The 24,070-nt window shown below is 34.7% G+C and overlaps 3 protein-coding genes and 1 long non-coding RNA gene across 4 annotated transcripts; 3 read left to right on the forward strand and 1 right to left on the reverse strand.

The window, feature by feature from the left end:
- Nucleotides 1-390: 390 nt before the first annotated feature.
- Nucleotides 391-2,652, forward strand: LOC110691075 (vinorine synthase-like). The gene is made up of 2 exons (XM_021868010.1): nt 391-1,276; nt 1,856-2,652. The coding sequence occupies exons 1-2, from the start codon at nt 391-393 to the stop codon at nt 2,386-2,388; spliced, it is 1,419 nt and encodes a 472-aa protein (XP_021723702.1). The 3' UTR covers nt 2,389-2,652.
- Nucleotides 2,653-6,459: 3,807 nt separating this feature from the next.
- Nucleotides 6,460-8,251, forward strand: LOC110691076 (vinorine synthase-like). Its single transcript, XM_021868011.1, has 2 exons — nt 6,460-7,369; nt 7,731-8,251. Exons 1-2 carry the CDS (start codon nt 6,460-6,462, stop codon nt 8,249-8,251), a joined length of 1,431 nt encoding a protein of 476 aa, XP_021723703.1.
- Nucleotides 8,252-10,854: 2,603 nt separating this feature from the next.
- Nucleotides 10,855-12,663, forward strand: LOC110691106 (scopoletin glucosyltransferase-like). Its single transcript, XM_021868040.1, has one exon. It carries the CDS (start codon nt 10,958-10,960, stop codon nt 12,299-12,301), a length of 1,344 nt encoding a protein of 447 aa, XP_021723732.1. The 5' UTR covers nt 10,855-10,957; the 3' UTR covers nt 12,302-12,663.
- Nucleotides 12,664-23,315: 10,652 nt separating this feature from the next.
- Nucleotides 23,316-23,984, reverse strand: LOC110691107. The gene is made up of 2 exons (XR_002505199.1): nt 23,649-23,984; nt 23,316-23,557 (listed from the first exon to the last, which is right to left on the reverse strand). It is a non-coding gene; the product is annotated as an uncharacterized LOC110691107 (long non-coding RNA).
- Nucleotides 23,985-24,070: the final 86 nt, after the last annotated feature.

Raw genomic sequence — 24,070 nt, forward strand, 5'->3', positions numbered from 1 at the left:
TTGGATTTTTAAACTAATCACATATTAACCTAAGAATTGATTTATATTACTAATTTATTATAAATAAATGTTATTATGTAATCTAATGTTGGACAAGTTACATTGTCTACTTTTTAATTAGATATATTTTTAAAAAAAATATATTACTTAATAGTGTCAAAGTTGTGTATCATCAATAAATGTGCTAATCTAAATAATGCATTAAATTAAAAATTGTTTTTATTCCTAGCTCACTAATATATACTGAATAAGCTATCAAAGTGAAGCACAAAATTATAATAGTTATCCTACCGTATAAAAATTAAGGGAAGAAAACAAATGATGAAGCCATCAGTTTCCTTAAATGGTAAGAAAACACTAAATATACAAGTGAAAACATTATCAGTAGAAATGATGAAGCCATCAATTCCTACACCCTCACATCTTAAACCTTACCACCTTTGCCTTCTTGACCAATTCTTTGGTTTAACCTATGTGCCGCAAGTTCTCTTCTACCAAAATAACAATCCTTCTAAACACGATGAAAGTCAAACAAACAACGGTAAATCATTAGTTGAGAACGACGAAATCATTATGATTATCACTCGTCTTAAAGAGTCCCTCTCCAAGACACTCTCTGTATTTTATCCTCTTGTTGGCAGGCTCACTGCGGATGAGTCCGCCATCGATTGCAGTGATGAAGGGATCGCCTTTATTCAAGCTCGAACCAACATTACTCTAGGAGAATTTCTTAAATCTCCTAATCGTGTTGATGAACTTCCTCAATTTATCCCCGGGATTAGTACTAGAATTGTATCAGCTTTGGAGGTAGTACCACTAGCTATTCAAGTAACTGTTTTTGGATGCGGCGGTTTGGCCGTCGGATCGCAATATCTTCACAAAATATTTGATGGGGCTTCTTGGGGGAATTTCCTGAACACCTGGGCTGCTGTTGCTAATCAAGGGGTAGATCAAAAGATTGTTAAGCCGGATTTTGCTACCGCCATATCTCTCTTTCCTCCGTGTAGCTGGGCTTCTAAGAGGAGTTCGAAGATCTTAACGACTCGAGCATTATTAGATGGAGGTAATCACGAGGATGAGGATGATCAAACTTGTGTTGTGAAAGCTTTTGTGTTTATTCCCGAAGCCATTGCTAAGTTGCAGGCTATGGCAAAGAGTGAGCTTGTAAACAATCCAACTCGAATCGAAGCGCTTTCGGCCTTTATTTGGAAGCATGCCATGGCTGCTGCTGCTGCCGTTGCCGCCTCCTCCTGCAAATCCAACGTTAATGTGATCGGTAAGTACACTGTATTCAACTTTATTTATTTATTTTTTTTATTTTTTTTTTGGGTCATTTTTGTCTTAATTATAAGTTATAGAGATTATATAGGTTTATTTAGTGATAAACAAAAAAGGTGTCAATAAGGAGTATCAAATATGAGTCTCATAACTCTTGATTAAATTACATAAATAACAGGTTGACAAAGATATTTTGTTGATTTATTTTCAAATTAAACTACATTCATTCCTTCTAAAAATATCACTAGATAAATGATTTTTGTTTATTTTGAAGATAAATTGGGAGTTTATATATCTTACTTCATACATAAAGGAATAATCCCTATTTCTCACGGCGAGAAACGAAATTTATTTCTCATGGGGGGCATTTTCGTGAATAAATCAACAACTTTTCATTATTGTGGGCTCCACAGTTGAATAAATAAAATTTGTTTCTGAGAAAGTGGGGCACCCTCATAAAGAAATATGGTACTGGTAAAAAGTAAATCAATTTTTTTTTTTTTTTTTTATTTCAAAAATACTTTATTCTAAAAATCAATCTACTATGACTAGGGTACTTTTTGTTGATTGCAAACAGGTCCTTCGGTGTTGATTCATTCAGTGAACATACGTCCTCGAACCAATCCACCAATACCCTCAACGGCAATTGGAAATTTGATAATTCATGCATATGCATCCTACAAAGAGCTCGAGGAGAATCAGCCTATATCAGATATGGATCTGAAGGATCTGGTTGCTGAAACTCGAAAGGGGTTATCAGAAGCAAAGGATGCCGAGTTCTTAAGCAAGTTTAAAGGCGAGAACGGGGCCGAAGCCATGCGCCAGTACAAGCAGAAGGTAGCAGATATTAGCAAAGATAAAAATATAAACACATACAAGTTCACTAGCTGGAGTAAACTCGATGTGTTACCAAACTTTGGATTCATTGGGATGCCTGTTTGGATTGGATTTACTGGTGGTAAATTAAGCTCATTGTTTAAAAATCTCGTTACCATGATAGAGATTCCGGCTTCTGGTGGGATTGAAGTTTGGTTGATATTAGACGAGAAAGAGATGTCCGTCTTACGAACTAGTGAGGATTTCCTTGTATTTGCTTCTCTTACTTCTTGACCTTATTTTTTTTTTTTTGAACGGACTTCTTGACCTTGTTTCAAAACTAAGGGTCCCAACGAATTTGCTTTTATGTATTTGGGTGTATTAAGTGCTTATAATTTGAATAAAAAATAAAACTTTCAGTTATAACATTAATTACTTACCATATGCCTTCTTTTTTTTTTGTTACATTAATTACTTACCATAATTCCCTTTCTTTTTGTTACATTTTACTCGAACGTGTGTATATATATTTCTTTTCTACTCCCTCCGTTTTTTTTATATGCGTCACTTGGGAATGCACATAGTTTTAGGAGATAAATATAATATTGTGACTGGGTGAATAAATTATTATAATAAAAGTATGATGGGGACCATGAAAGAGAAAGTATGTGAGAGAGAATAGATATTTTATTATTTAAGTGGGGACATAGAAGAGAGAGAAATGATAAAATAATTTGAGTGGGGTTTAAAGCAAGAGAGAGAATAATAAAATATAGTATAACTTTACCAAATATAGAAGTGATGCATATAAAAAACACCCATAAAAGAAAAGTGATGCATATAAAAAAAACGAAGGGAGTAATTAACCATGATATTTCTCTTAAAAATGTTTCATCATGTGATTTTGTGGTTTAGTTGTTGTCGAAATATTCCTTCAAATTATGATAAATTGCCTATTTTTTTTTTGGATAAAAAATTGTTTAATAAAAGATAAAATGTTGTAAAAGACTACCGTTAGCTAGAACTATTGTTGACATAATTTTTCGACATTGACCCGCAACAAAACACCCTAAAAACGACGCTTCATCTCCAAAACCAACACCTCCGCCTTGAAACTACCACCAGCCGCAACACCATCTAACCCCAAAGAGGCTGGTTTAGAGGGGTGTTTTGGGCTTGGTCAACGCCAGAAAATTAGTCAACGGTAGATTTCCGGCCCAAGATAGTCTTTTACAACATTTTATCATTTATTAGATAGTTTCTTACAACATTATTTTTTTAGCTAGTTCCTCACAAATTTTAGGTTTATTAGATAGATTATGACAAAAAAAGCCTTTTGAAAATTACTGACTATTAGACAAGATTCTGGCATAAAATTCTTAATTACCCTGTTACAAACATTATTATTTTTCATTGTGGACTATACTTTATGCATCTAAATCTTGCTTGCTTTGTATTGTCACGACTTAAAGCGCATTAATTAAGATTAATTGAAGTTGCTTAACTAAAGCAATTCTTTTAGGAAAAATTGAAATTTACTACCAGCCAAAGCACCATGTATCCAATTTACTACCCATTTAAAAAAATATTTTATATTTCTACCACCCAAAATCACATAATTAAAATTTCACTACCACTTAACGGAATCCGTTAAGATTCCGTTAAGTTTATTAAAAAAAAAATTATTTAAAAAAAAATTAACCCAACCACCCCTTTTACCCCCCCCTCGGCGCCCGACGGCCGGCGCTCAGAGCTTCGGCCGGCGCCGGTGCGAACCCACTCCCCTCCCTCTCCCCCACCGCTATGCAGCCAACGGACCCCTCTTTCCTTTTCCCCGTTCTCGCTGCCCAACCCCCACCCCAAATTGAATTACTTCCATTAATTCCGGCATTTTCGACCTCGGTTCCTAGCACTGAAGCGTCGAAAATGGATCGGAGAGCCTTGAAGTGATTTGATAGAAGATTTTGATTGAAATTAAATCACAATTGAAGCAATCAGGGTTTTGAAAAGGGGGGAAATTTTTGTGCGGTGGTGGTGGTTTACGGTTGACGGAAATGGAGTCCAAGCATTATCGATCTTGCATCAATGGGGGCATTCATCTTGTATCAATAGCAGCGACGTGTATTCAGCTTCAATTGATGGTGGTGCGGGGCTGCTAGTGGAGCGAAGCTTCTTGCGGTGGTGCTCGCTGTAGTGTTGCGTTGGGGGTTGAAGTGTGGGCTGAGCTTGGTGATGTTGGAGAGAGCAGGGGATCGGAGTTGTGGTGGTTTGGCGTTGTGGATGACGGTGTGAATGGAGGGGTCGGGGCAGCAAGTACGGGAAAAGGGAGGGGGTTGGTTGCGCAGGTGGGGGAAGGGAGGGGGTGGGGTCGCGCCGGCTAGGGGAAGGGGGTGGGGGTCGCGCCGGCGCCGGTAGGGGGGAGGGGGTGGCAGTTGAGGGGACGGGTAGCAGTGAAGTGGAGAGGTGGCCGCAAGGTGGTTGAACGGTGGCTAAACCCAAGTAACGGAAACAGTAACGGTCTTAGTCTTTGGTAGTGAAATATATATTTTAGGGATTTGTGTGGTAGCAAAATAAAATATTTTTTTAAATGGGTAGTAAATCTGATACGGGGTGCTTTCGGTGGTAGTAAATTTCAATTTTTCCTTCTTTTTATATTATTTCTCAAAAAACAAAGCATTGTCAATTAGGGGTTAGAGTATAAAGCATGATTAGAGTTATACGCTTTTTTGTGGATTGATTCGTTGTGTCTTTATTGCTTTATTTGTTGGTTAGAGTATAAAGTATAAAGCATTTTTTTAAAAAAATTATTGTTATTATTATTTTTTGGGTATATAAAAGGCTCTATCAGGCAGGAATTTCTCAATAGTCCCCCAACCCGAGATAGCATACTAGGTACTTTAAAAGTGGAGGAAAGAGTAAAGGAATCCCAACTCTAAAGTGCCTCTAGCAAGGCTATGAGGTTTGATACCACCACAAGCATGAATATTGTATGATAAGCAGAGTTTCTTAAAAATCTCGCAAAATTATACTCATGGGCTGGGGTATAATAATACACTTAGCTTCTAAGCGTGCAGGTGCATAATAAGTTGATCCGGTGCATAATATATAAATTAAGGTAAGCAAAACAAGGGTTATGTAATTTAAGAAGGTAGGAATGTATTAAACGGGTTTGGGCTACATCCGCCATTAGCGTCCACTTTATACGATTTAAGAGGTTTTACCTCAAAAATATATGGAAATGAGAAGAGTAGCCCATTAGCCTTATTAAGTGGACAATACTATCACTCACATGCAGGTTTGGTCATGAATAGTCCATAATATTGCTCATATCACAATGCAATCCAACCTATGCTCTGATAAGATGTTTAACGAGTCTGTGACGCATCCATCACGAGTGTCCATTTTATATGACAAAGAAGGTTTCACCTCAAAATCATATGGCAATGAGGGGAGTAGCTCATTAGTGGACACAATTTATTTATTTATTTATTTTTTTCAATGTGGGATGCACTTTTCAACATTTTTACACTATTCTAATGTAGGACAACACTTTCTCTTACATGTGGATTTGCTCATGGGCTCAACGGAATATATTATGAACATTTTAATAAGTTTTATGAGAATCAACAATGCACAATAATAATACTCCCTCTATTTTTTTAGATGCATCATTTCCCTGATATTTTTTTTTTTGATGTATCATTTTTTTTTTTTGATAACTTTGTACCATATTTTATCATTTCACACTTTTACTTTAAAACCAACTCAAATTATTTTATCATTTTTTCTCTCATGGTCCCTACTTAAATAGTAAATAAATCTACTCTTTCTCACATATTTTTTTTCATGGTCTCCATTTTAGTTTTACTATAATGAGCTATTCATACATTTACAATAACTAGATTAAACCCCGTGCAACGCACGATTGTTAAATAATTCTAATGATAATAAATTTTACCAAAAATAATGGATATAAATATTATAAATAGACTTAGTAATGAAAAGTATGAAATATTGTGAAAGAAATTAATTAAACATGTAATAGTTATAATGGGCAATTTGATATTTAAGAACATTTATTTTAGATTTTATTTATACAAACTAAAAGTCATAATTTAATAAAAATAATTTTTTTTTAGTAAGTGGTTTTAGAGAGAAAACTTTTTATGATATTTTGCCAAGTGTTTTCTAAGTTTCGCCTTTAGCATAATGTAATTGATTGATTGATATATTACTTTCCTAAAACTCTGTGCATTCCTAGCTATCCTAAGTGATGCATATATAAATATCGGAGGAAGTAATTTTCTTCAAGCTTATAAGGTTAGGGCAGGAGGCAAGCATTGGACATCGCAATATTAGATAGAAATGGAGTTAGAAATGGAAACAATCTCAACTGAAATCATCGAACCATCAACTCCTACACCTCCACATCTCAAAACATTCAAGCTTTCTCTTCTTGATCAATTCTACCAATTCACTTATGTACCTCATGTCCTCTTCTATAACCCATCTCCTCCGCTCGAAAATGGTACAAAAAATGATCAAAAAATGACAACATATTTAAAAGATTCACTCTCTAAAACTCTCTCTTTATTCTACCCTCTTGCTGGTAGGCTTACCATGGACGAATCATCAATCGATTGCAACGACAAAGGAATATCCTTTGTTGAAACTCGAGTTCTCAATTGCTCCCTCAGTACCTTCCTAGAGGCTTCCAACCGCGTTGATTTGGTTGGTCGCTTCCTATCTGAAACTATATATGATGATCAACTAATTGACAAAAATAAAAATATCCATGAAACGAAGACGGTCACAGAACTTGTGCCACTAGCAATACAAGTGAATATTTTCAATTGTGGTGGGTTTGCTATTGGTAGCCAATGGCTTCACAAGTTCTGTGACGCGGTTTCATGGGGAAATTTCCTCAAGAATTGGGCTGCTATTGCGGCAGGGCTAAAAGAGAATGTCACACCTCCCGAATTTGCTACCGCCATCTCTCTTTTTCCTCCGTGTGACTTGATCCAACCCTCAGGATTGAAGCCTAGAACACTTAAGCCTCCAGATGACGCCCTTAAGACGGGTCGTGGTGGCTGCATTGTCCGGTCATTTTTGTTTACTCCTCAAGCCATTAATGCTTTACAAGCTCTGGCTATAAGTGAACATGTACCTAATCCTACCCGCGTTGAGGTTGTGTCTGGATTCATTTGGAAGCATGCCATGGCGGCGGTGGCTACTACCGCTAATGATCGCTTGTGTAATTCAGTTCCATCTATCTGTATGTATATTTGTTTCATAAGTACTAGCCATGCTTCCTTAATAAGTTAGGGTATGTTCTCTTTACCTTAACTGTGATTGTTACTTTGTTACATATGATGTAGAGTATTTAATTTGGATTTTTATTATTATTATTAAAAATAAGTATTCAATATTGTGTACATATTAGAATTGATTAGGTAGAACTAATTAAAGGTATTGAAACTTGTTAAACTTATTTAAAAAGTATTTTTAAGGTAAAGAGAACGCATCCTTATTTATTTTTCTTCTTACGAGTCCTTAATAAATTTGAAGACACTTAATATTAGTCTTAATTTTACACTAAACTAGTGTGATTTGCGTTATTGTTATACTCCAAACAGGTTCCTCAAATATCAGCCACGCAGTAAACATGCGCCCACGGACCAATCCCTGGCTATCATCAGCATGCTTCGGAAATTTGATAATAGATGCTATTGCACACTATGAAGGCGAAAATGAAGCTAGCCAAAGAAAAGCAGAGCTCTCAGACTTGGTAGCTCGGATTCGAAACGGGCTAGCACCGTTCAAGGACGCGGAGTTTCTAAGCAAGTTTCAAGGAGAGGGAGGGGCTCAAGTTATGGGTAATTACAAGAAGAAATTAAAGGATGAAAATGATAGCATAACAACATATAAGTTCACTAGTTGGAGTAAACTTGATATGAAACCAGATTTTGGGTTCGGGTTGCCGGTTTGGGTCGGGTTTACCGGAGGTAGACTGAGCTCCTCATTTAAGAATCTCATTCCTTTAATAGAGACATTAGATCATGGAATTGAAGCATGGCTAATACTAGATGAGCAACAAGGTTCTGTTTTGCAATCTGACCCTGACTTTCTTCAATTCGCTTCACCTATTTCATCATGATGTCAAATTTATTTTATAAGCCTATAATTGGCTATTTGCTTTAATTTGAGAATCGTCGTTATTGTTACGCCTTTTCAATTTTTTTTTAATTTTTTTTTTAAAAGGAACTACTGTACAATAAACAAGATATCGGAAATGATACTTTCTCATCTTTTGTTATAGTTTTAAACATAATCTATACAAGCACGATGACCACGATAAGTCCATAAAATAACTTTTTATCATATGCTCTTTAAAATCGAACTGAAACCGACCCGTAAGACACTTGAACCGATTTCAAAATGATCCAATTTCAAACCGACCCGATTTCAAACCAAACCAAACCGAAACCTAACTGTCAAACCGATTTGAGAGTACTAGCCCCACTAATTTGAACAATAGCATTCAACATAATATATTTGCAATGATTCTAAATTTTTAAAAAAGTTACACAAAATAAACTATGGTCAACAATTCTAAAGGCCCAAAGTTTCTAATACACTTACAGGGAGAAAGGGTGTATTAGAATAAGAAAAAAGCCTAAAATTTAGAACGCAAGTAGGAACATTCAAGTCTTGATTATAAATAACTAGAGTTATACAAGTGTTGACCACATAATCATTTTATTTGCTCCGAAAAAGATGAAGAATACTTTATTTCCCTTATGGACATATAATTTGCGATAGTCTTGATAGAACAATACTATTTGAAATCTATTTTTTTGTGATTGATATGATCTAGACGAAAAATTAGGGCTTTTTTTTAATCGAAATTAGGTTTATGCAACTGTTTACATACTCCGTATTTTGTATATTACTTAAATTTTCAAACTTAAAAAAATCTTTAAGAAAATTAAAATAAAATAAAACTAGAAAAACAAAATTTAAACAAAAAAATATATTATCAATAGAGTGAACCAAATCGATTCAAAGAAAAATAAGAAATAGATAAATTCCTTTCAAATTAATAAATTAGCTAATTTGGGAATTAAATATTATAATTAACCGTTTTGATAAATATTTTTGTCAAATTAGTCGTTTTGGTAAAAGAACCTATTTCATGTGTGGTGGTGCTAATGGTTGTGCGGTGGTCGCACAATGGTGTTAATGGTCATGCTGTGGTAATGGTGATCTAATGGTGTAGATATAGAGAGAAAAATAAAGGAGATATAGCTGAGAAAATGCAAAATTACTCTTGATATTAACTTCTTCCAAGATTATGCATGCGCCACATATATTAAAAACTAACGCTATATTTGGATAGAGAGAAATGGAGAAAAGGAAGATAAGAGAAAAGAAATAAAGGAAGCATCATCCCTTGTTTAGACACCTAATACAAGGAGGGAATGGGAGAGAATAAGAATGATCCATTTCCCTCCCTTTTTAATAAAGCAAATCTCTTAGCTAATTTAAGTAATTCTTTTAGTGAGTTTCGTGTTTGGTTAGAGGAGTACCCCCGGAAATTCATGGGGCGGTTTGTAATGACATTGATCGTTTGATTTAATAAATGCTAAGCTTGAAGTTGTGTCAAAAAAAAAAAAAAAAAAAAAAAAAAAAAAAAAAAAAGCAAATCTCTCCAATATATTAGAGAAATTTGGAAGGAATATGGAATGTGACCTCCTCAGCTCCTCTCACCTCCCTTTCTCTTATCCCTCTTTTTCCTTCCCCTTCGTTTCCCTTCACTATTCCTATCCAAACACAATGTAAGTATTCTTTCCAACGAACTAATTTAGTGATTTTTTTTTTTTTGAACATATGGTAACAGCTCAAAATGCTAATAGAGCATTAGTAATTGAGTTGGCGAATAGTGTATAATTAATGGAAGAATCGAAGTTTTTTGTCACAGACTATTATCATATAATACTATATAACTATCCCCCATTTGAAATTAAAGTTTGAGGCTCTAATCAAAAGTGTAAAGCTAGTCAAGCAAGAATCGGATACAGCATTTATTTATGATAAATATGCATGTGTTTCGCAATATATAATTTCAAGTATTCACTAATCAGTGATGTGCGAGCTAGTATATGGAATATCGAATCACTTAATTCGAACAAAAAAAATTTCAAATTGTTAGCTCCATTATTTCCAAATATTCGCTTTTTAAAAAACAAAATTAAATAAAAAAATAAAAAAAATGTGTGAAACAAAAAATAATTTCAAATTGTTAGCTCCATCATTTCCAAATATTCGCTTTTTCAAAAACAAAATTAAATAAAAAAATAAAAAAAATGTGTGAAACAAAAAATAATTTCAAATTGTTAGCTCCATTATTTTCAAATATTCGCTTTTACAAAAATAAAATAAAATAAAAAACTTGTGCGTTTGATTAGGAAAAAAAGTCCAACAAAAAAGCACCAATTTTCCTTATAAATTGTTTCCCTTAAGCAAAAAAAGATATTCTTTTACTCTTTTGTGATTGGTAAACAATATATCTATGCAAAATGATAAAGATCACAACATGGCAAAAACCAAATGTCACAATCTTATGTTATGGATTATGAGTCTAGTTTTGGAAATGAGGTGCCAATAATGAATATAAGGATTCATAACATAAGTAAAACATTTGAAAACGTATGAAGCAAAAAAATTTACCATAAGCCATCACAGCAGTAAAATATTGGAAATGAATAACACAATTTTTGTTTTACAAATTGCTTTAGCATCACCCTATATATTAAATCTATGAATCACATCAAAAATTCACAACAGAACAAAAGAACTCATCATGTCTTCAATGAGTAGTGTTGAACCACAAAACCTTCATGTAATCTTTTTCCCAATGATTGGCCATGGTCATATGATCCCAATGTTAGACATTGCAAAGCTATTTTCCAGCCATCAAGTCAAGACCACCATAGTAACCACCCCTAGCAACGCACCAACTTTTACAAAGCCACTAGAGAGCTATAGAAACGTCGGCCCGAAAATCGATATAGAGATCATCCCGTTTCCCTCCAAGGAGACTACTTGCCTTCCTGAGGGAGTAGAGAATTTCGAGCACGCAACTTCCCCGGAACTCGTGGCGAAACTGTGGAAGGCAACCTTGTTACTTCAAAAACCGCTCAGGGTAGTGTTAGAAAAATACAAACCTAATTGCTTGATTGCGGACAAGCTATTCGCATTTGCAACCGAAGTTGCAGCCGAATTTAATATACCAAGGTTAGTGTTTCACGGGACAGGCTTCTTTTTGCTATGTGCATTAGACGCTATAACGAAATTCGAGCCGCATAAATCGGTTTTATTTGATGAGGAAGAGTTTGTTATCCCGCACCTTCCACATGAAATAAAATTGACAAGATTAAAATTGCCTCAACATATTCGAGAAAATGATAATAATAATGAGTTGGTGGAATTTCTTAAAAGTGCTGTTGAATCAGAGGAAAGAAGTTATGGGGTTATAGTGAATAGCTTTTATGAGCTAGAACAAGATTATGCTGATCATTATAGGAAGGTTATGGGTAGAAGGGCATGGCATATAGGTCCGGTTTCGCTATGTAATAAAGAAAATGAAGCTAAATTTTATAGGGGAAAGGGTTCATCAATTGATGAACATGAGTGCTTAAGATGGCTTGATTCTAAGAGGGAAAGTTCGGTTGTGTACGTGTGTTTTGGCACCTTGTCCATGTTTTCGACGTCTCAGCTTCGTGAGATAGCAATGGGACTAGAGGCCTCGGGGCAGGAATTCATATGGGTGGTGAAAGGGAGCAAGGATAATGAAAAGGAAGACGAGTGGCTGCCTAAGAAAGGACTAATTATAAGGGGTTGGGCGCCACAAGTGTTAATACTAGATCACAAGTCGATAGGAGGATTCGTGACTCATTGTGGGTGGAATTCGATTCTAGAAGGCGTGTCTTGTGGGATTCCTATGGTCACTTGGCCTATATTTTCGGAGCAATTTTACAATGAGAAATTGGTAACAGAGATTTTGAGGATTGGGGTTGGTGTAGGGGCAAAGGAATGGAGCAGGACCGTGGATGACGCGAATGTAAAATCGGAAGAAATTAATGAGGCCATAACAAGAGTAATGGTTGGTGATGAAGCTTTAGAGATGAGAAGCAAGGCTAAGTAGCTAAAAGAAAAGGCAAGGTTGGCTATAGATGTTGGAGGTTCATCTTACTCTGACTTGAGTTCCTTGATACAACAACTACGTTCTTATCACTTGGCCTAATAACATTTTTTTGACTTCAAGTAACAAAATGTAATATGGCTGCATATTACGTTGCATGTTTGCCTATTTGAAATTCTTGTGTGATTGTGTGAGTGTTTGTGTGTGGGTTGAGTTTACATGCTCACATGTGCGTGCTTGCTTGTATGTTCGTCTTACAGTTTGTAATAATACTTTTATTAGTTGTTACAACGGTTGTTAGTTTGTTAGTATGTATTTTTTTGTCTTAACCATACTTTGCTCACACGAGCGAAGGCAGATCCAAGAATTAGTGGAAATTACATAGTACATCAGGGTGTACCATGCTCATGATACACTTAATGTTAAATAATGTGCTTTATATATTAAAATCCAAGTTTTTTTTTTTTTCCAACTTACAAGGTTTTTTTTTTTTTTTAAAGGACATTTTGTAAAAAAAATCTACTTTATAAAACACTCTTTTTTTTTCGAGAAACTACCTAATAAAAAAATATTGTAAGAAACTACCTTATTAAAGAGTAAATGTTGTAAGAGACTACCATTGGTCGAAAAGTCACCGTTGACTTTCATTTTTCGGCGTTGACCACATCACGTGCCAATCACGTGACTTTTAATTCACCCTTTCCCTCATTTTTTCTTAATACACACACATATATATATACACACTGTGTATATATAAGAGCTGTCAATTCGGGTAAGCGGGTTGGGTTTGGGTTGGGTCAATTAAGGTTAATTCCATAACCTATGCGGGTCGAGTTTGGGTGGGGTCATGCTTGAGTTGGGTCATGTCGGCTCATACTTCTTATCGGGTTTTGGTTGGGTTAATAACAAGTCGAGTTACATTCAAGTCGAGTGAACAATAGATCGGGTTTAATTCGGGTTTTCACAATTTAAAACGGGTTAGGGTAATTCTCGGGTTCGAACGAGTCAGGTTCGGGTCATTCTCGATTCAAGTCAATAATTTTCGGATTAGAATCAGGTTGGGTCATTCTCGGGATTGAGTCGGGTTCAGTTCAAGTCAATAATTTGCGGATTATAATCAGTTCGGGTCTTTTTCTAGTTGGGTCATTCTCGGGTTCAAGTCGGGTTCGATTCAAGTCAATAATTTGGGGTTATAATCTGATTGGGTCATTTAATTTCTAAGTCGGGTCATTCTCGGATTCAAGTCGGGTTATGTTCAAGTCAATAATTTGAAGGTTACAATCAGGTCGGGTCATTTCCAAGTCAGGTCATATTTGGGTTCAACTAACTATAAATAGATAATTATCATTTTTATCAAGTTAATTATTTCCTTTGACTATAATATATATGGAAATATACTAGAGAACTATAGTCTATAATTTAGGAAGATAATTATCTCCTTTGACCATACAGCAAATATATACTATATTTAACTCTTAAATTTGAGGATGATGCTCATTTCTTTTGCCGCCCTGGACCGACTTGGTCTCTTAAGACAAAATGCTTTGATAAATAATAATAAGGTGGTCTAAATTGCATTTAAGGTGAATTGAAATCGGGTTAGAAACAATTTGGGTTGAATTTAGGTCGGGCTAATAATAAGTCGTGTTAATTTCGAGTAGGGTTAGTAACAGATCGGGTTGAATTTTTTGGTTGTGTAAGTAATAAGTATGGTAAAATTCGAGTTGGGTTAATAACAAGTCGGGATGAATTTGAGTCAGGTCAATAACAAGTCGGGTTGATTTCGGGTTAGTTTTGTAACAAGTTGGGTTAAATTCGGGTCATGTTAGGAACGGGTTGGGTTGAATTCAGGTCGAGTTAGTAACAAGTCGGGTTAAATTCAGGTTTTAACGGATTAAAATGGGTTTAGGTCTATTTCGTTTCAAGTCGGGTTCAGTGCAAGTTAATTAAATTGACCGTTGTAAACCGATAAATCGGTGCAAGTTGTAAACCGGTAAATTGGTCGTTTCAAAGTAAATTGAATGGTTCCACACACCCAATTGGACTCCCGGAGGGTATTAGGGACCATGGTAAATATTTCGGCAATTTTTAATTCCAGACGAAAAAAAAGTGAAATAATTCAAAAAAGTGAAGGCTAATATCCACTCTTTTTGAGAAATTTTAGAGGTTTCGGGGCCCGGTGTCAAAAAATCTTGGAATTCAATAAGATACATTTTGGGTTATATAATGCCGTTTGGAACCATATACGATCATTATTTGATGTCATAAATGTTCGTGGTAGGCTGGAATTATTGAAATCGGTGCAAGTCGTATACCGGTAAATTGATCGTTTAAAGGTTAATTGGATGGTTCCACCCACCCAATTGGACTCCCAAAGGGTATTAGGGGCCATTTTAAACATTTTGGCAATTTTTATTTCCTGGCGAAAAAAAAAAACAAAAAATTTCAAAATTGAAGTCTAATATCCACGCATTTTTGAGAAATTTTGGAGCTTTCGGGTCTTGGTGTAGAAAAGTATTAATATTTTAGGGGATATATCTTGGGGTCATATAATTTCGTTTGGAATTAACCATATATGATCATTATATGTTGTCATAAACGTTCGTAATAGGCCTGAATTAATGAAATCCGTGCAAGTTGTAAACCGGAAATTAAATTGGTCGTTTAAGGGCAAATTGGAAGATTCCACCAACCCAATTGGACTTCTGGAGGGTACTAGGGACCACGGTAAAAATTTCGGCAATTTTTATTTCCGGGAAAAAAAAGTCAAAAAATTCCAAAATTGAAGGCTAATATCCACGCTTTTTGAAAAAATTTGGAGGTTTCGGGGCCCGGTGTCGAAAAGTCTTGAAATATTAGTGGATACATCTCGGGGTCATATAATGTTGTTTGGAACCATATATGATCGATATTTTTTGTCATAAATGTTTGTGGTAGGCTTGAGTTAATGAAATCGGTGCAAATTGTAAACCGGTAAATTGGTCGTTTAAAGGCGAATTGGATGGTTTCTCCCACCCATTGGGACTCCTGGACGGTATTAAATTAGGGACCATGGTAATCAATTCGGTAAATTTTTTTTCCTGGGCAAATAAAAAAAAAGAAGTAAAAAATTTCAAAATTGAAGGCTAATATCCACGCTCTTTGAGAAAATTTGAAGGATTCGGGGCCCAGTGTCGAAAACTCTTGAAATTCTAGGGGATACATTTCGGGATCATTTAATTCCGTTTGGAACCATATATAATCATTATTTGTTTTCATAATTTTCGTGGTAGGATTGAGTTAAAGAAATCGGTGCAAGTTATAAACTGGTAAATAGGTCGTTTAAAGGCAAATTGGATGGTTCCACCCATCCAATTAGACTCCTGAAGGGTATTAAGGACCATGTTAAACAATTCGGTAATTTTTATTTTCTGGCGAAAAAAGTCGAAAATTTCCAAAATTAAAGGCTAATGTCCACGCTTTTTGAGAAATTTTGAAGTTTTCGGGGACCGATGTCGCAAAGTCTTGAGTATTTAGGTAATACATCTAGGGGTCATATAATAACGTTTGGAACCATATATGATTATTGTATGTCGTCATAGATGTTAGTGGTAGGTTTGAGTTCATGAAATTGGTGCAAGTTGTAAACCGGTAAATTGGGCGTTTAAAGGCAAATTGGATGGTTCCACCCACCCAATTGGACTCCCGGAGGGTATTAGGCACCATGGTAAGAATTTCAGCCGTTTTTATTTTCGAGAGAAAAAAGTCAAAAAAAATCCAAAATTGAATGCCCGGTGTCGAAAATCCTTGAAATTTTAGGGGATACATCTCGGGGTCATATAATGTCTTTTGGAACCATTTATGATTATATGTTCTCATAAATGTTATTGGTGGCAGGCATGTTTTAATAAAATCGGTGCAAATTGTAAACCGGTAAATTGGTTGTTTAAAGGAAAATTGGATGGATACACCCCCCCAATTGGACTCCTGGAGGGTATTAGGGATCATGGTAAAAATTTCGGCTATTTTAATTTTCGGACGAAAAAAAAGTCAAAATATCCACGTTTTTTGAGAAATTTTTGAGGTTGGGTACGATGTTGAAAAACCTTGAGATTTTAGGGAATACATATCGAGGTCATATAATGCCGTTTGGAACCATATATGATCATTATATGTTGACATAAATGTTCGTGGTAGGCTTGAGTTAATGAAATCAGTGCAAGTTGTAAACCGGTAAATTGGTCGTTTAAAGGTAAATTTGTTTTTTCCACCAACCCAATTGGACTCCCAGTAAGTATTAGGGACCATGGTAAATATTTCGGGAATTTTATTTCCAGAAAAAAGTAAAAAAAAAAATTCAAAATTTAAATCTATGCATTTTGAGAAATTTGGGATGTTTCGAGGCCCGGTGTAGAAATATTTTAAGATTTAAGGGGATACATCTCTAGGTCATATAATGTCATTTGGAACCTTATATGATCATTATGTGTTGTCATAAATATTCGTAGTAGGCTAGAGTTAATTTGATCGGTGCAAGTTGTAAACCGGTAAATCAGCTGTTTAAAGGCAAATTTGATGATCCACCTAGACAGGTTTACTCTCGAAGGGTATTAGGGACCATTGTAAACATTACGGTAATTTTAAATTTCGGTCGAAAAAAAGTAAAAAATTCCCCAAAATTGAAGTCTAATATCCACGTTTTTTGCGAAATTTTGGAGGTTTTGGGGCCTGGTCTCGAAAATATTGAAATTCTAGGGAATACATCTCGGGGTCATTTAATGTCGTTTGAAACCATATATGACCACTATCTGTTGTCATAAATGTTCGTGGTAGGCTTAAGTTAATGAAATCGGTGCAATTTGTAAACCGGTAAATTGGTCATTTAGAGGCAAATTGGTGGTTCCACCCACCCAATTGGACTGTCGGAGGGTATAAGGGATTATGGTAAACATTTTGGAAATTTTTATTTTCGTGCAAAAAAAGTTGAAAAATTTAAAAATTAAAGGCTAATATCCACTCGTTTTGAGAAATTTTTTAGGTTTCACATCCTGGTGTCGAATAGCTTTGAGAATTTAAGGGATACATCTCAGTGTCCTATAATACTTTTTTAAACAATAAATGATCATTATATGTTGTCATACATGTTCGTGGTAGGCTTGAGTAAATGAAATCGGTGCAAGTTGTAAACCGGTAAATTTGCCATATAAAGGCAAATTGGATTGTTCCATCCATCTAATTGGACTCTCTGATTGTATTAGGAACCATGGTAAATATTTCGGAAAATTTTATTTACAGGCGAAAAAAAGTCAAAAAATCCAAAATAAAGTTTAGGTTATATTCATGCTTGTCGAGAAATTTTGGAGGTTTCTAGGCCCGGTATCGAAAATTCTTGAAAATTTAGGGGACATCTCGGGGTCATATAATGTCGTTTGGAACCATATATGATCATTATATGTTGTCATAAAAGTTCGTGATAGGCTTGAGTTAATGAAATCGGTACAAGTTGTAAACCGGTAAATTGGTCGTTTAAAGGCAAATGGGATAGTTCCACCCAGCCAATTGGAATCCATGAGGGTATTAGAGACAATGGTAAATATTTCAGCAATTTTTATTTACGGGCGAAAAATAAGTCAAAAAAATTCCAAAATTAAAGGCTAATATCCACGTATTTTGAGAAATTTTGGAGGTTTCAGGACCCGATGTCGAAAAGACTTGAGATTTTAATGAATATATCTTGGGGTCATATAATGTTGTTTGGAACCATTTATGATCATTTTTTCTTGTCATAAATGTACGTGGTAAGCTTGAGTTAATGAAATCGGTGCAAGTTGTGAACCGGTAAATTGGCCGTTTAAAGGCAAATTGGTGGTTCCACCCACCCAATTAGACTACCGGAGGGTATTAGGGATTATGGTAAACATTTTGAAAATTTTTATTTTCGAGCGAAAAAAGTTAAAAAATTAAAAATATTGAAGGCTAATATCCACGCGTTTTGAAATAAATTTTGGGTTTCAGGGCTAGTGTCGAAAAGATTTGAGGTTTTAGGGGATACATCTCAGTTTCATATAATACTGTTTTAAACCATAAATGATCATAATATGTTTCCATACATGTTTGTGGTAGGCTTTAGTTAATGAAATCAGTGCAAGTTTTAAACCGATAAATTCGCTAGTTAAAGGCAAATTGGATAGTTCCACCCACCTAATTGGACTCCCGGATTTTATTAGGGACCATGGTAAACATTTCGGTAAATTTTATTTAGAGGCAAAAAAAAGTCAAAAAATTACTAAATTTAAGGTTATGTTCACGCTTTTCGAGAAATTTTGGATGTTTCTAGGCCCGATATTGAAATTCCTTGAGATTTTAGGGGACATCTCATGGTCATATAATGTCGTTTGGAACAATATATGATCATTATATGTTGTCATAAAAGTTCTTGATAGGCTTGAGTTAATGAAATCGGTGCAAGTTGTAAACCGGTAAATTGGTCGTTTAATGGCAAATTGGATGGTTCCACCCAGCCAATTGGACTCCCGGAGGGTATTAGGGATCATGTTAAACATTTCGGCAATTTTTATTAACGGGCGAAAAAAGTCAAAAAATTCCAAAATTGAAGGCTAATATCCACGTATTTTGAGAAATTTTGGAGTTTTCGGAACCCGGTGTCGAAAAGACTTGAGATTTTAAGGAATACATCTCGAGTTCATATAATGTCGTTTAGAACCATTTATGATCATTATTTGTTGTCATAAATGTTTGTTGTAGGCTTGATTTAATGAAATCGGTGCAAGTTGTAAACCGGTAAATTGGTCGTTTAATGGCAAATTGGATAGTTCCACCCAACCAATTGGACTCTCGGAGGGTATTAGGGACCATGGTAAACATTTTGGCAATTTTAATTTCCGAGCGAAAAAAGGAGAAAAAAATTCCAAAATTGAAAACTTAATATCCATGCATTTTGCGAATTTTTGAAGGTTTCAGGAATCGATGTCGAAAAGTCTTGCAATTCCTGGGAATACATCTTGGTGTCATATAATGTCGTCTGGAACTATGTATGATTATTATATGTTGTCTAAAATGTTCGTGGTAGGGTTAAGTTAATAAAATCGGTGAAAGTTGTAAATTAGTACGCAAATTTGTCGATTAAAGGCAAATAGAGGGTATTAGGTACCATGGTAAATATTTCGTCAATTTTTATTTTCAGGCGCAAAAAAGTAAAAAATTTCCCAAATTGAAGGCTAATTTCCAAGCTTTTTTAGAAATTTATGAGGTTTCAATGCCTGTTGTCGAAAAGCCTTAAGATATCTGTGAATACATCTTGGGGTCATATAATGCCCTTTGAATCATATATGATCATTATATATTGTCATAAATGTTCGCGTTAGGCTTGAATTATTGAAGTCGGTGCAAGTTGTAAATCGGTAATTATTCGCCTTTTAAAGGCAAATTGATTGGTTCCACCCACCCAATTGGACTACCAAAGGGTATTAGGGAGCATGGTAAACATTTCGGCAATTTAAATTTTCGGCAAAAAAAAAGTCAAAAAATCCAAAAATTAAAGGCTAAAATCCACGTTTTTTGAGAAATTATGGAGGTTTTAGGGCCCGGTGTCGAAAAGACTTGAGATTTTAGGGGATACATCTCGGAGTCATATAATCTCGTTTGGAACCATATATGATCATTATATCTTGTCATATATGTTCATGGTAGGCTTGAATTAATGAAATCGGTGCAAGTTATAAATCAGTAAATTGGTCATTTAAAGGCAAACTAGATGGTTCTACCCAATCAATTGGACTCCCAGAGGTTATAGGGACCATGGTTAACATTTCGGAAGTTTTTATTTCTGGACAAAATAAAGTCAAAAAATTTCAAAATTGAAGGCTAATATCCACACCTTTTGAGAAATTTTGGAGGATTCGTGGACTGGTGTCGAAAAGTCTTGAAATTCTAGGGTATATATCTCGGGGTCACATAATGCCGTTTGGAACCATATATGATCATTATATGTTGTCATAAATATTCGTAGTAGGCTTGAGTTAATTAAATTGGTGCAAGTTGTAAACCGGTAAATTGGTTGTTTTAAGGCAAATAGAATGGTTTCACCCACCCAATTGGTCTCCCAGAGGGTATTAAGAACCATGGTAAACATTTTGGCAATTTTTATTTCCAGGCAAAAAAAAGTAAAAAATTCCAAAATTAAAGGTTAATTTCCATGCTTTTAGAGAAATCTTTAAGGTTTCGGGGCTAGTGTCGAAAAGAAATTAGATTTTAGGGGATACATTTCGGGTTCATATAATGTCGTTTGGAATCATAAATGATCATTATATGTTGTCATAAATATTTGTGGTAGGCTTGAGTTAATGAAATCGGTGCAAGTTGTAAACCGGTAAATTGGTTGTTTAAAGGCAAATTGGTTGGTTCCACCCACCCAATTGGACTCTCGGAGGGTATTATGGACCACGGTAAACATTTCGGAAATTTTTATTTCCGAGGGAAAAAAAGTCAAAAAATTTCAAAATGGATTAAGGGCAACGAAATATATCGACGCCCAAACTCTGGTATGTGCAACGAAAACGTGATTCGTCGCCCAAAACAGAAAGGGCGTCGACCCTTGTGCAACGATCCCACGACGAGTTCATCTTCGTTGCATAAAGCTTTGGGCGACGAATTTGGGTCTTTGGGCGACGAGTTTTTCCGTTGCCCAAACTACTTTTCCTTGTAGTGTTGGGATGTTTCGAGGCCCAGTGTCGAATAACTTTGAGATTTAAGGGGATGCATCTAGGGTTCATATAATGTCGTTTGGAACCTTATATGATCATTATATGTTGTCATAAATGTCTGTAGTAGGCTTGAGTTAATTTAATCGGTGCAAGTTGTAAATCGGTAAATTAAATTCTGTTTAAAGGCAAATAGGATGGTTCCACCCACCCAATTGGACTCCCGGAGGGTATTAGGGACCATGGTAAACATTTCGGCAACTTTTATTTCCGGGCAAAGAAAATTAAAAAAAATCCAAAATTGAAGGCTCATATCCACGATTTTTGAGAATTTTTTTGGAGGTTACGGGGCCTGGTGTCGAAAAGCCTTTAAATTTTAGGAGATACTTTTCGAGGTCATATAATGCCATTTGGAACCATATATGATCATTATATATTGCCATCAATGTTTTTGGTATGCTTGATTTAATGAAAATCGGCGCAAGTTGTAACCGGTAAAATGGTCGTTTAAAGGCAAATTGGATGGTTCCACCCACCCAATTGGACTCCCGGAGGGTTTTAGAGACCAAGGTAAACATTTCGGCAATTTTTTTTCCGGGCGAAAAAAGTCAAAATTAAAAAATTGTAGGCTATATCAACGCTTTTTGAGAATTTTTGGAGTCTTCGGGTCCCGGTGTCGAAAAGTCTTAAAATTCTAGGGAATATATCTTGGGGTCATATAATGTCGCTTGGAACCATATATGATCATTATTTGTTGTCATAAATCTTCGTGGTAGGCTTGAATAAATGAAATCGGTGTAAGTTGTAAACCGGTAAATTAGTCGTTTAAAGGCAAATTGGATGGTTCTACCCACCCAATCGGACTCCCACAGGATATTTGGGACCATGATAAACATTTTGGCAATTTTTATATCCGGGCAAAAAAAAGTCAAAAAATTCCAAAATTGAAGGCTAATATATCCATGCTTTTTGAGAAATTTCGAATGTTTCGAGGCCCGGTGTCGAAAAGCATTGAGATTTTAGGGGATACATCTCAGGGTCATATAATGCCATTTGGATCCATATATGATCATTATATGTTTTCATAAATGTTCGTGGTAAACTTGAGTTAATGAAATCGGTACAAGTTGTAAACCGGTAAATTGGCCGTCTAAAGGCAAATTGGTTGGTTCCACCCACCCAATTGGACTCCCGGAGGGTATTATGGACCACAGTACACATTTTGACAATTTTTATTTCCGGGTGAATTAATCAATAACTTTTTCAGCCCACAATAATGAAAAAGTTGTTGATTTATTTACGAAAATGACCTTATGAAAAATAAATTTCGTTTGTTAATATGAGTTCGGAAAATTCTACCATACAGACAATACAAAGCTGAAATTAAAGTTTGAGGTAATAATCACAAGTATAAAGCTAGTCAAGCAAGAATTGGATGCACCATTTATAAATGGTAAATACTAAATATGCATGTGTTCAGTAACATATATATAATCACTAATAAGTGATGTAGGGAGTATATGGAGGTATCGAATCACTTAATTCGAACTATAAATATTAGCTCCTTTACTTTTTTTATAAAAAATTTATTTATTTATTTATTTATTATTATTTTTTAAATAATGTTAACTCCATTACTTCCAAATATTCGCTTTTTGTTTATTTTATTTATCTTGTGCGTTTTTTTTAATTTTTTAATATTTTTTTTTTGGGGGGGGGTGGGGGAATTCCTTTCAAACAAAAAAGACCATTAAGCAAAAAGTTATTCTTTAACTCTTTTGTAATTGATTGGTAGACATTATACATTTGCAAAATGATAGAAGTCACAACATTGTTTGTGAGCGCAGCATTCCTTCTCCCATTAAAATCTCTAGTGAAGTTGGTCTTACCTTCTTCCTCAAATTGGATGTTTTGGGAGTTTCACTTCCATCAAACAACGTCGTGAAGAGTAGTATTTTGACAGTTGTATAGAAATACTACATTGAGTTTTTTTTATTATATAAGAACAAATATCAAGGTCAAATATTAACATAATTCTCATTTGATAAACATGTATTATTTATCAATGTGATAACTTGTATTTCCTTCTATTTTTATAGTAACTTTAAGCTATTTAAGGTTTTAATTTTATTTTGTAATAAGTTTTATTGTATTTTTATGTGTATTTTCTAATGAATAAATGACATAAAAAACTAATATGGTCAATTAATCTAATACGTTATATATGAGCAGCCCCGTTCCGGAAAATTTATGGGCTCTAGGCATAATGTAAGAAGAGGGCCCCTACGTAATCAATTTTTTTTATACGCAATAGATTTAAATAAAAACACAATGAAAATAACTTATATTATTTAAATAGTAATTCTCGATACACAATCATGACTTTGCATAATATTTTTATAAATTTCTCCCTCCTAAAAAATCAAAACAACCGATTTCTTCTAGCATTTTTTGATGCAAAATCATGTAAAATTGTAGAATCCGAAGTGAGCATATATGTAATTGGCAGCAATCTCAAATTTCCACAACTCTAAAATACTCAATTTAACTGATTGATAACCTGTTACAATTCAAAACAGAAATTAGAAGTTTGAAACATGATAAATTTAATAAATACGGAGTAAAAAACAAACAAAGGAAGAATTGTATACCTTTGCCTAATCGGTAACCAAATAAAAGGATCAATTTGTCAATGATGCCATGAAATTCATCATAAACAACCAATAATAAGAAGAAGATGAGAGTTGAATATTTGGTGATAGATGAATTATTTTCGCTGATATTTATCTTGTATAATATTTTAGCCGTTGCCATAATATTAATTAGCCAAAATTAAAAGGCTTGAATTTCGGTAATGAAATATATTTGAAACGGTGTATTTGGGAAGATTAAAATTCTGGAGATAATTCTCATAGAAACTGGTAGATAGAAGAAGAAGTGAAGCGTTGCATTGTAATCTCCACCTAAATTGACAACTAATTAATATACTAATTTAATATTAATTGCTAAAAAAAAAGCAATAATTATCTTCTTATCTTTTTAAAACTAGTTGCCTTTTTTTTAAACAAGTACG

The sequence above is a fragment of the Chenopodium quinoa genome, unplaced genomic scaffold (genome assembly GCF_001683475.1).
Source record: "Chenopodium quinoa cultivar QQ74 unplaced genomic scaffold, ASM168347v1, whole genome shotgun sequence".
Classification (NCBI taxonomy): Eukaryota; Viridiplantae; Streptophyta; class Magnoliopsida; order Caryophyllales; family Amaranthaceae; genus Chenopodium; species Chenopodium quinoa.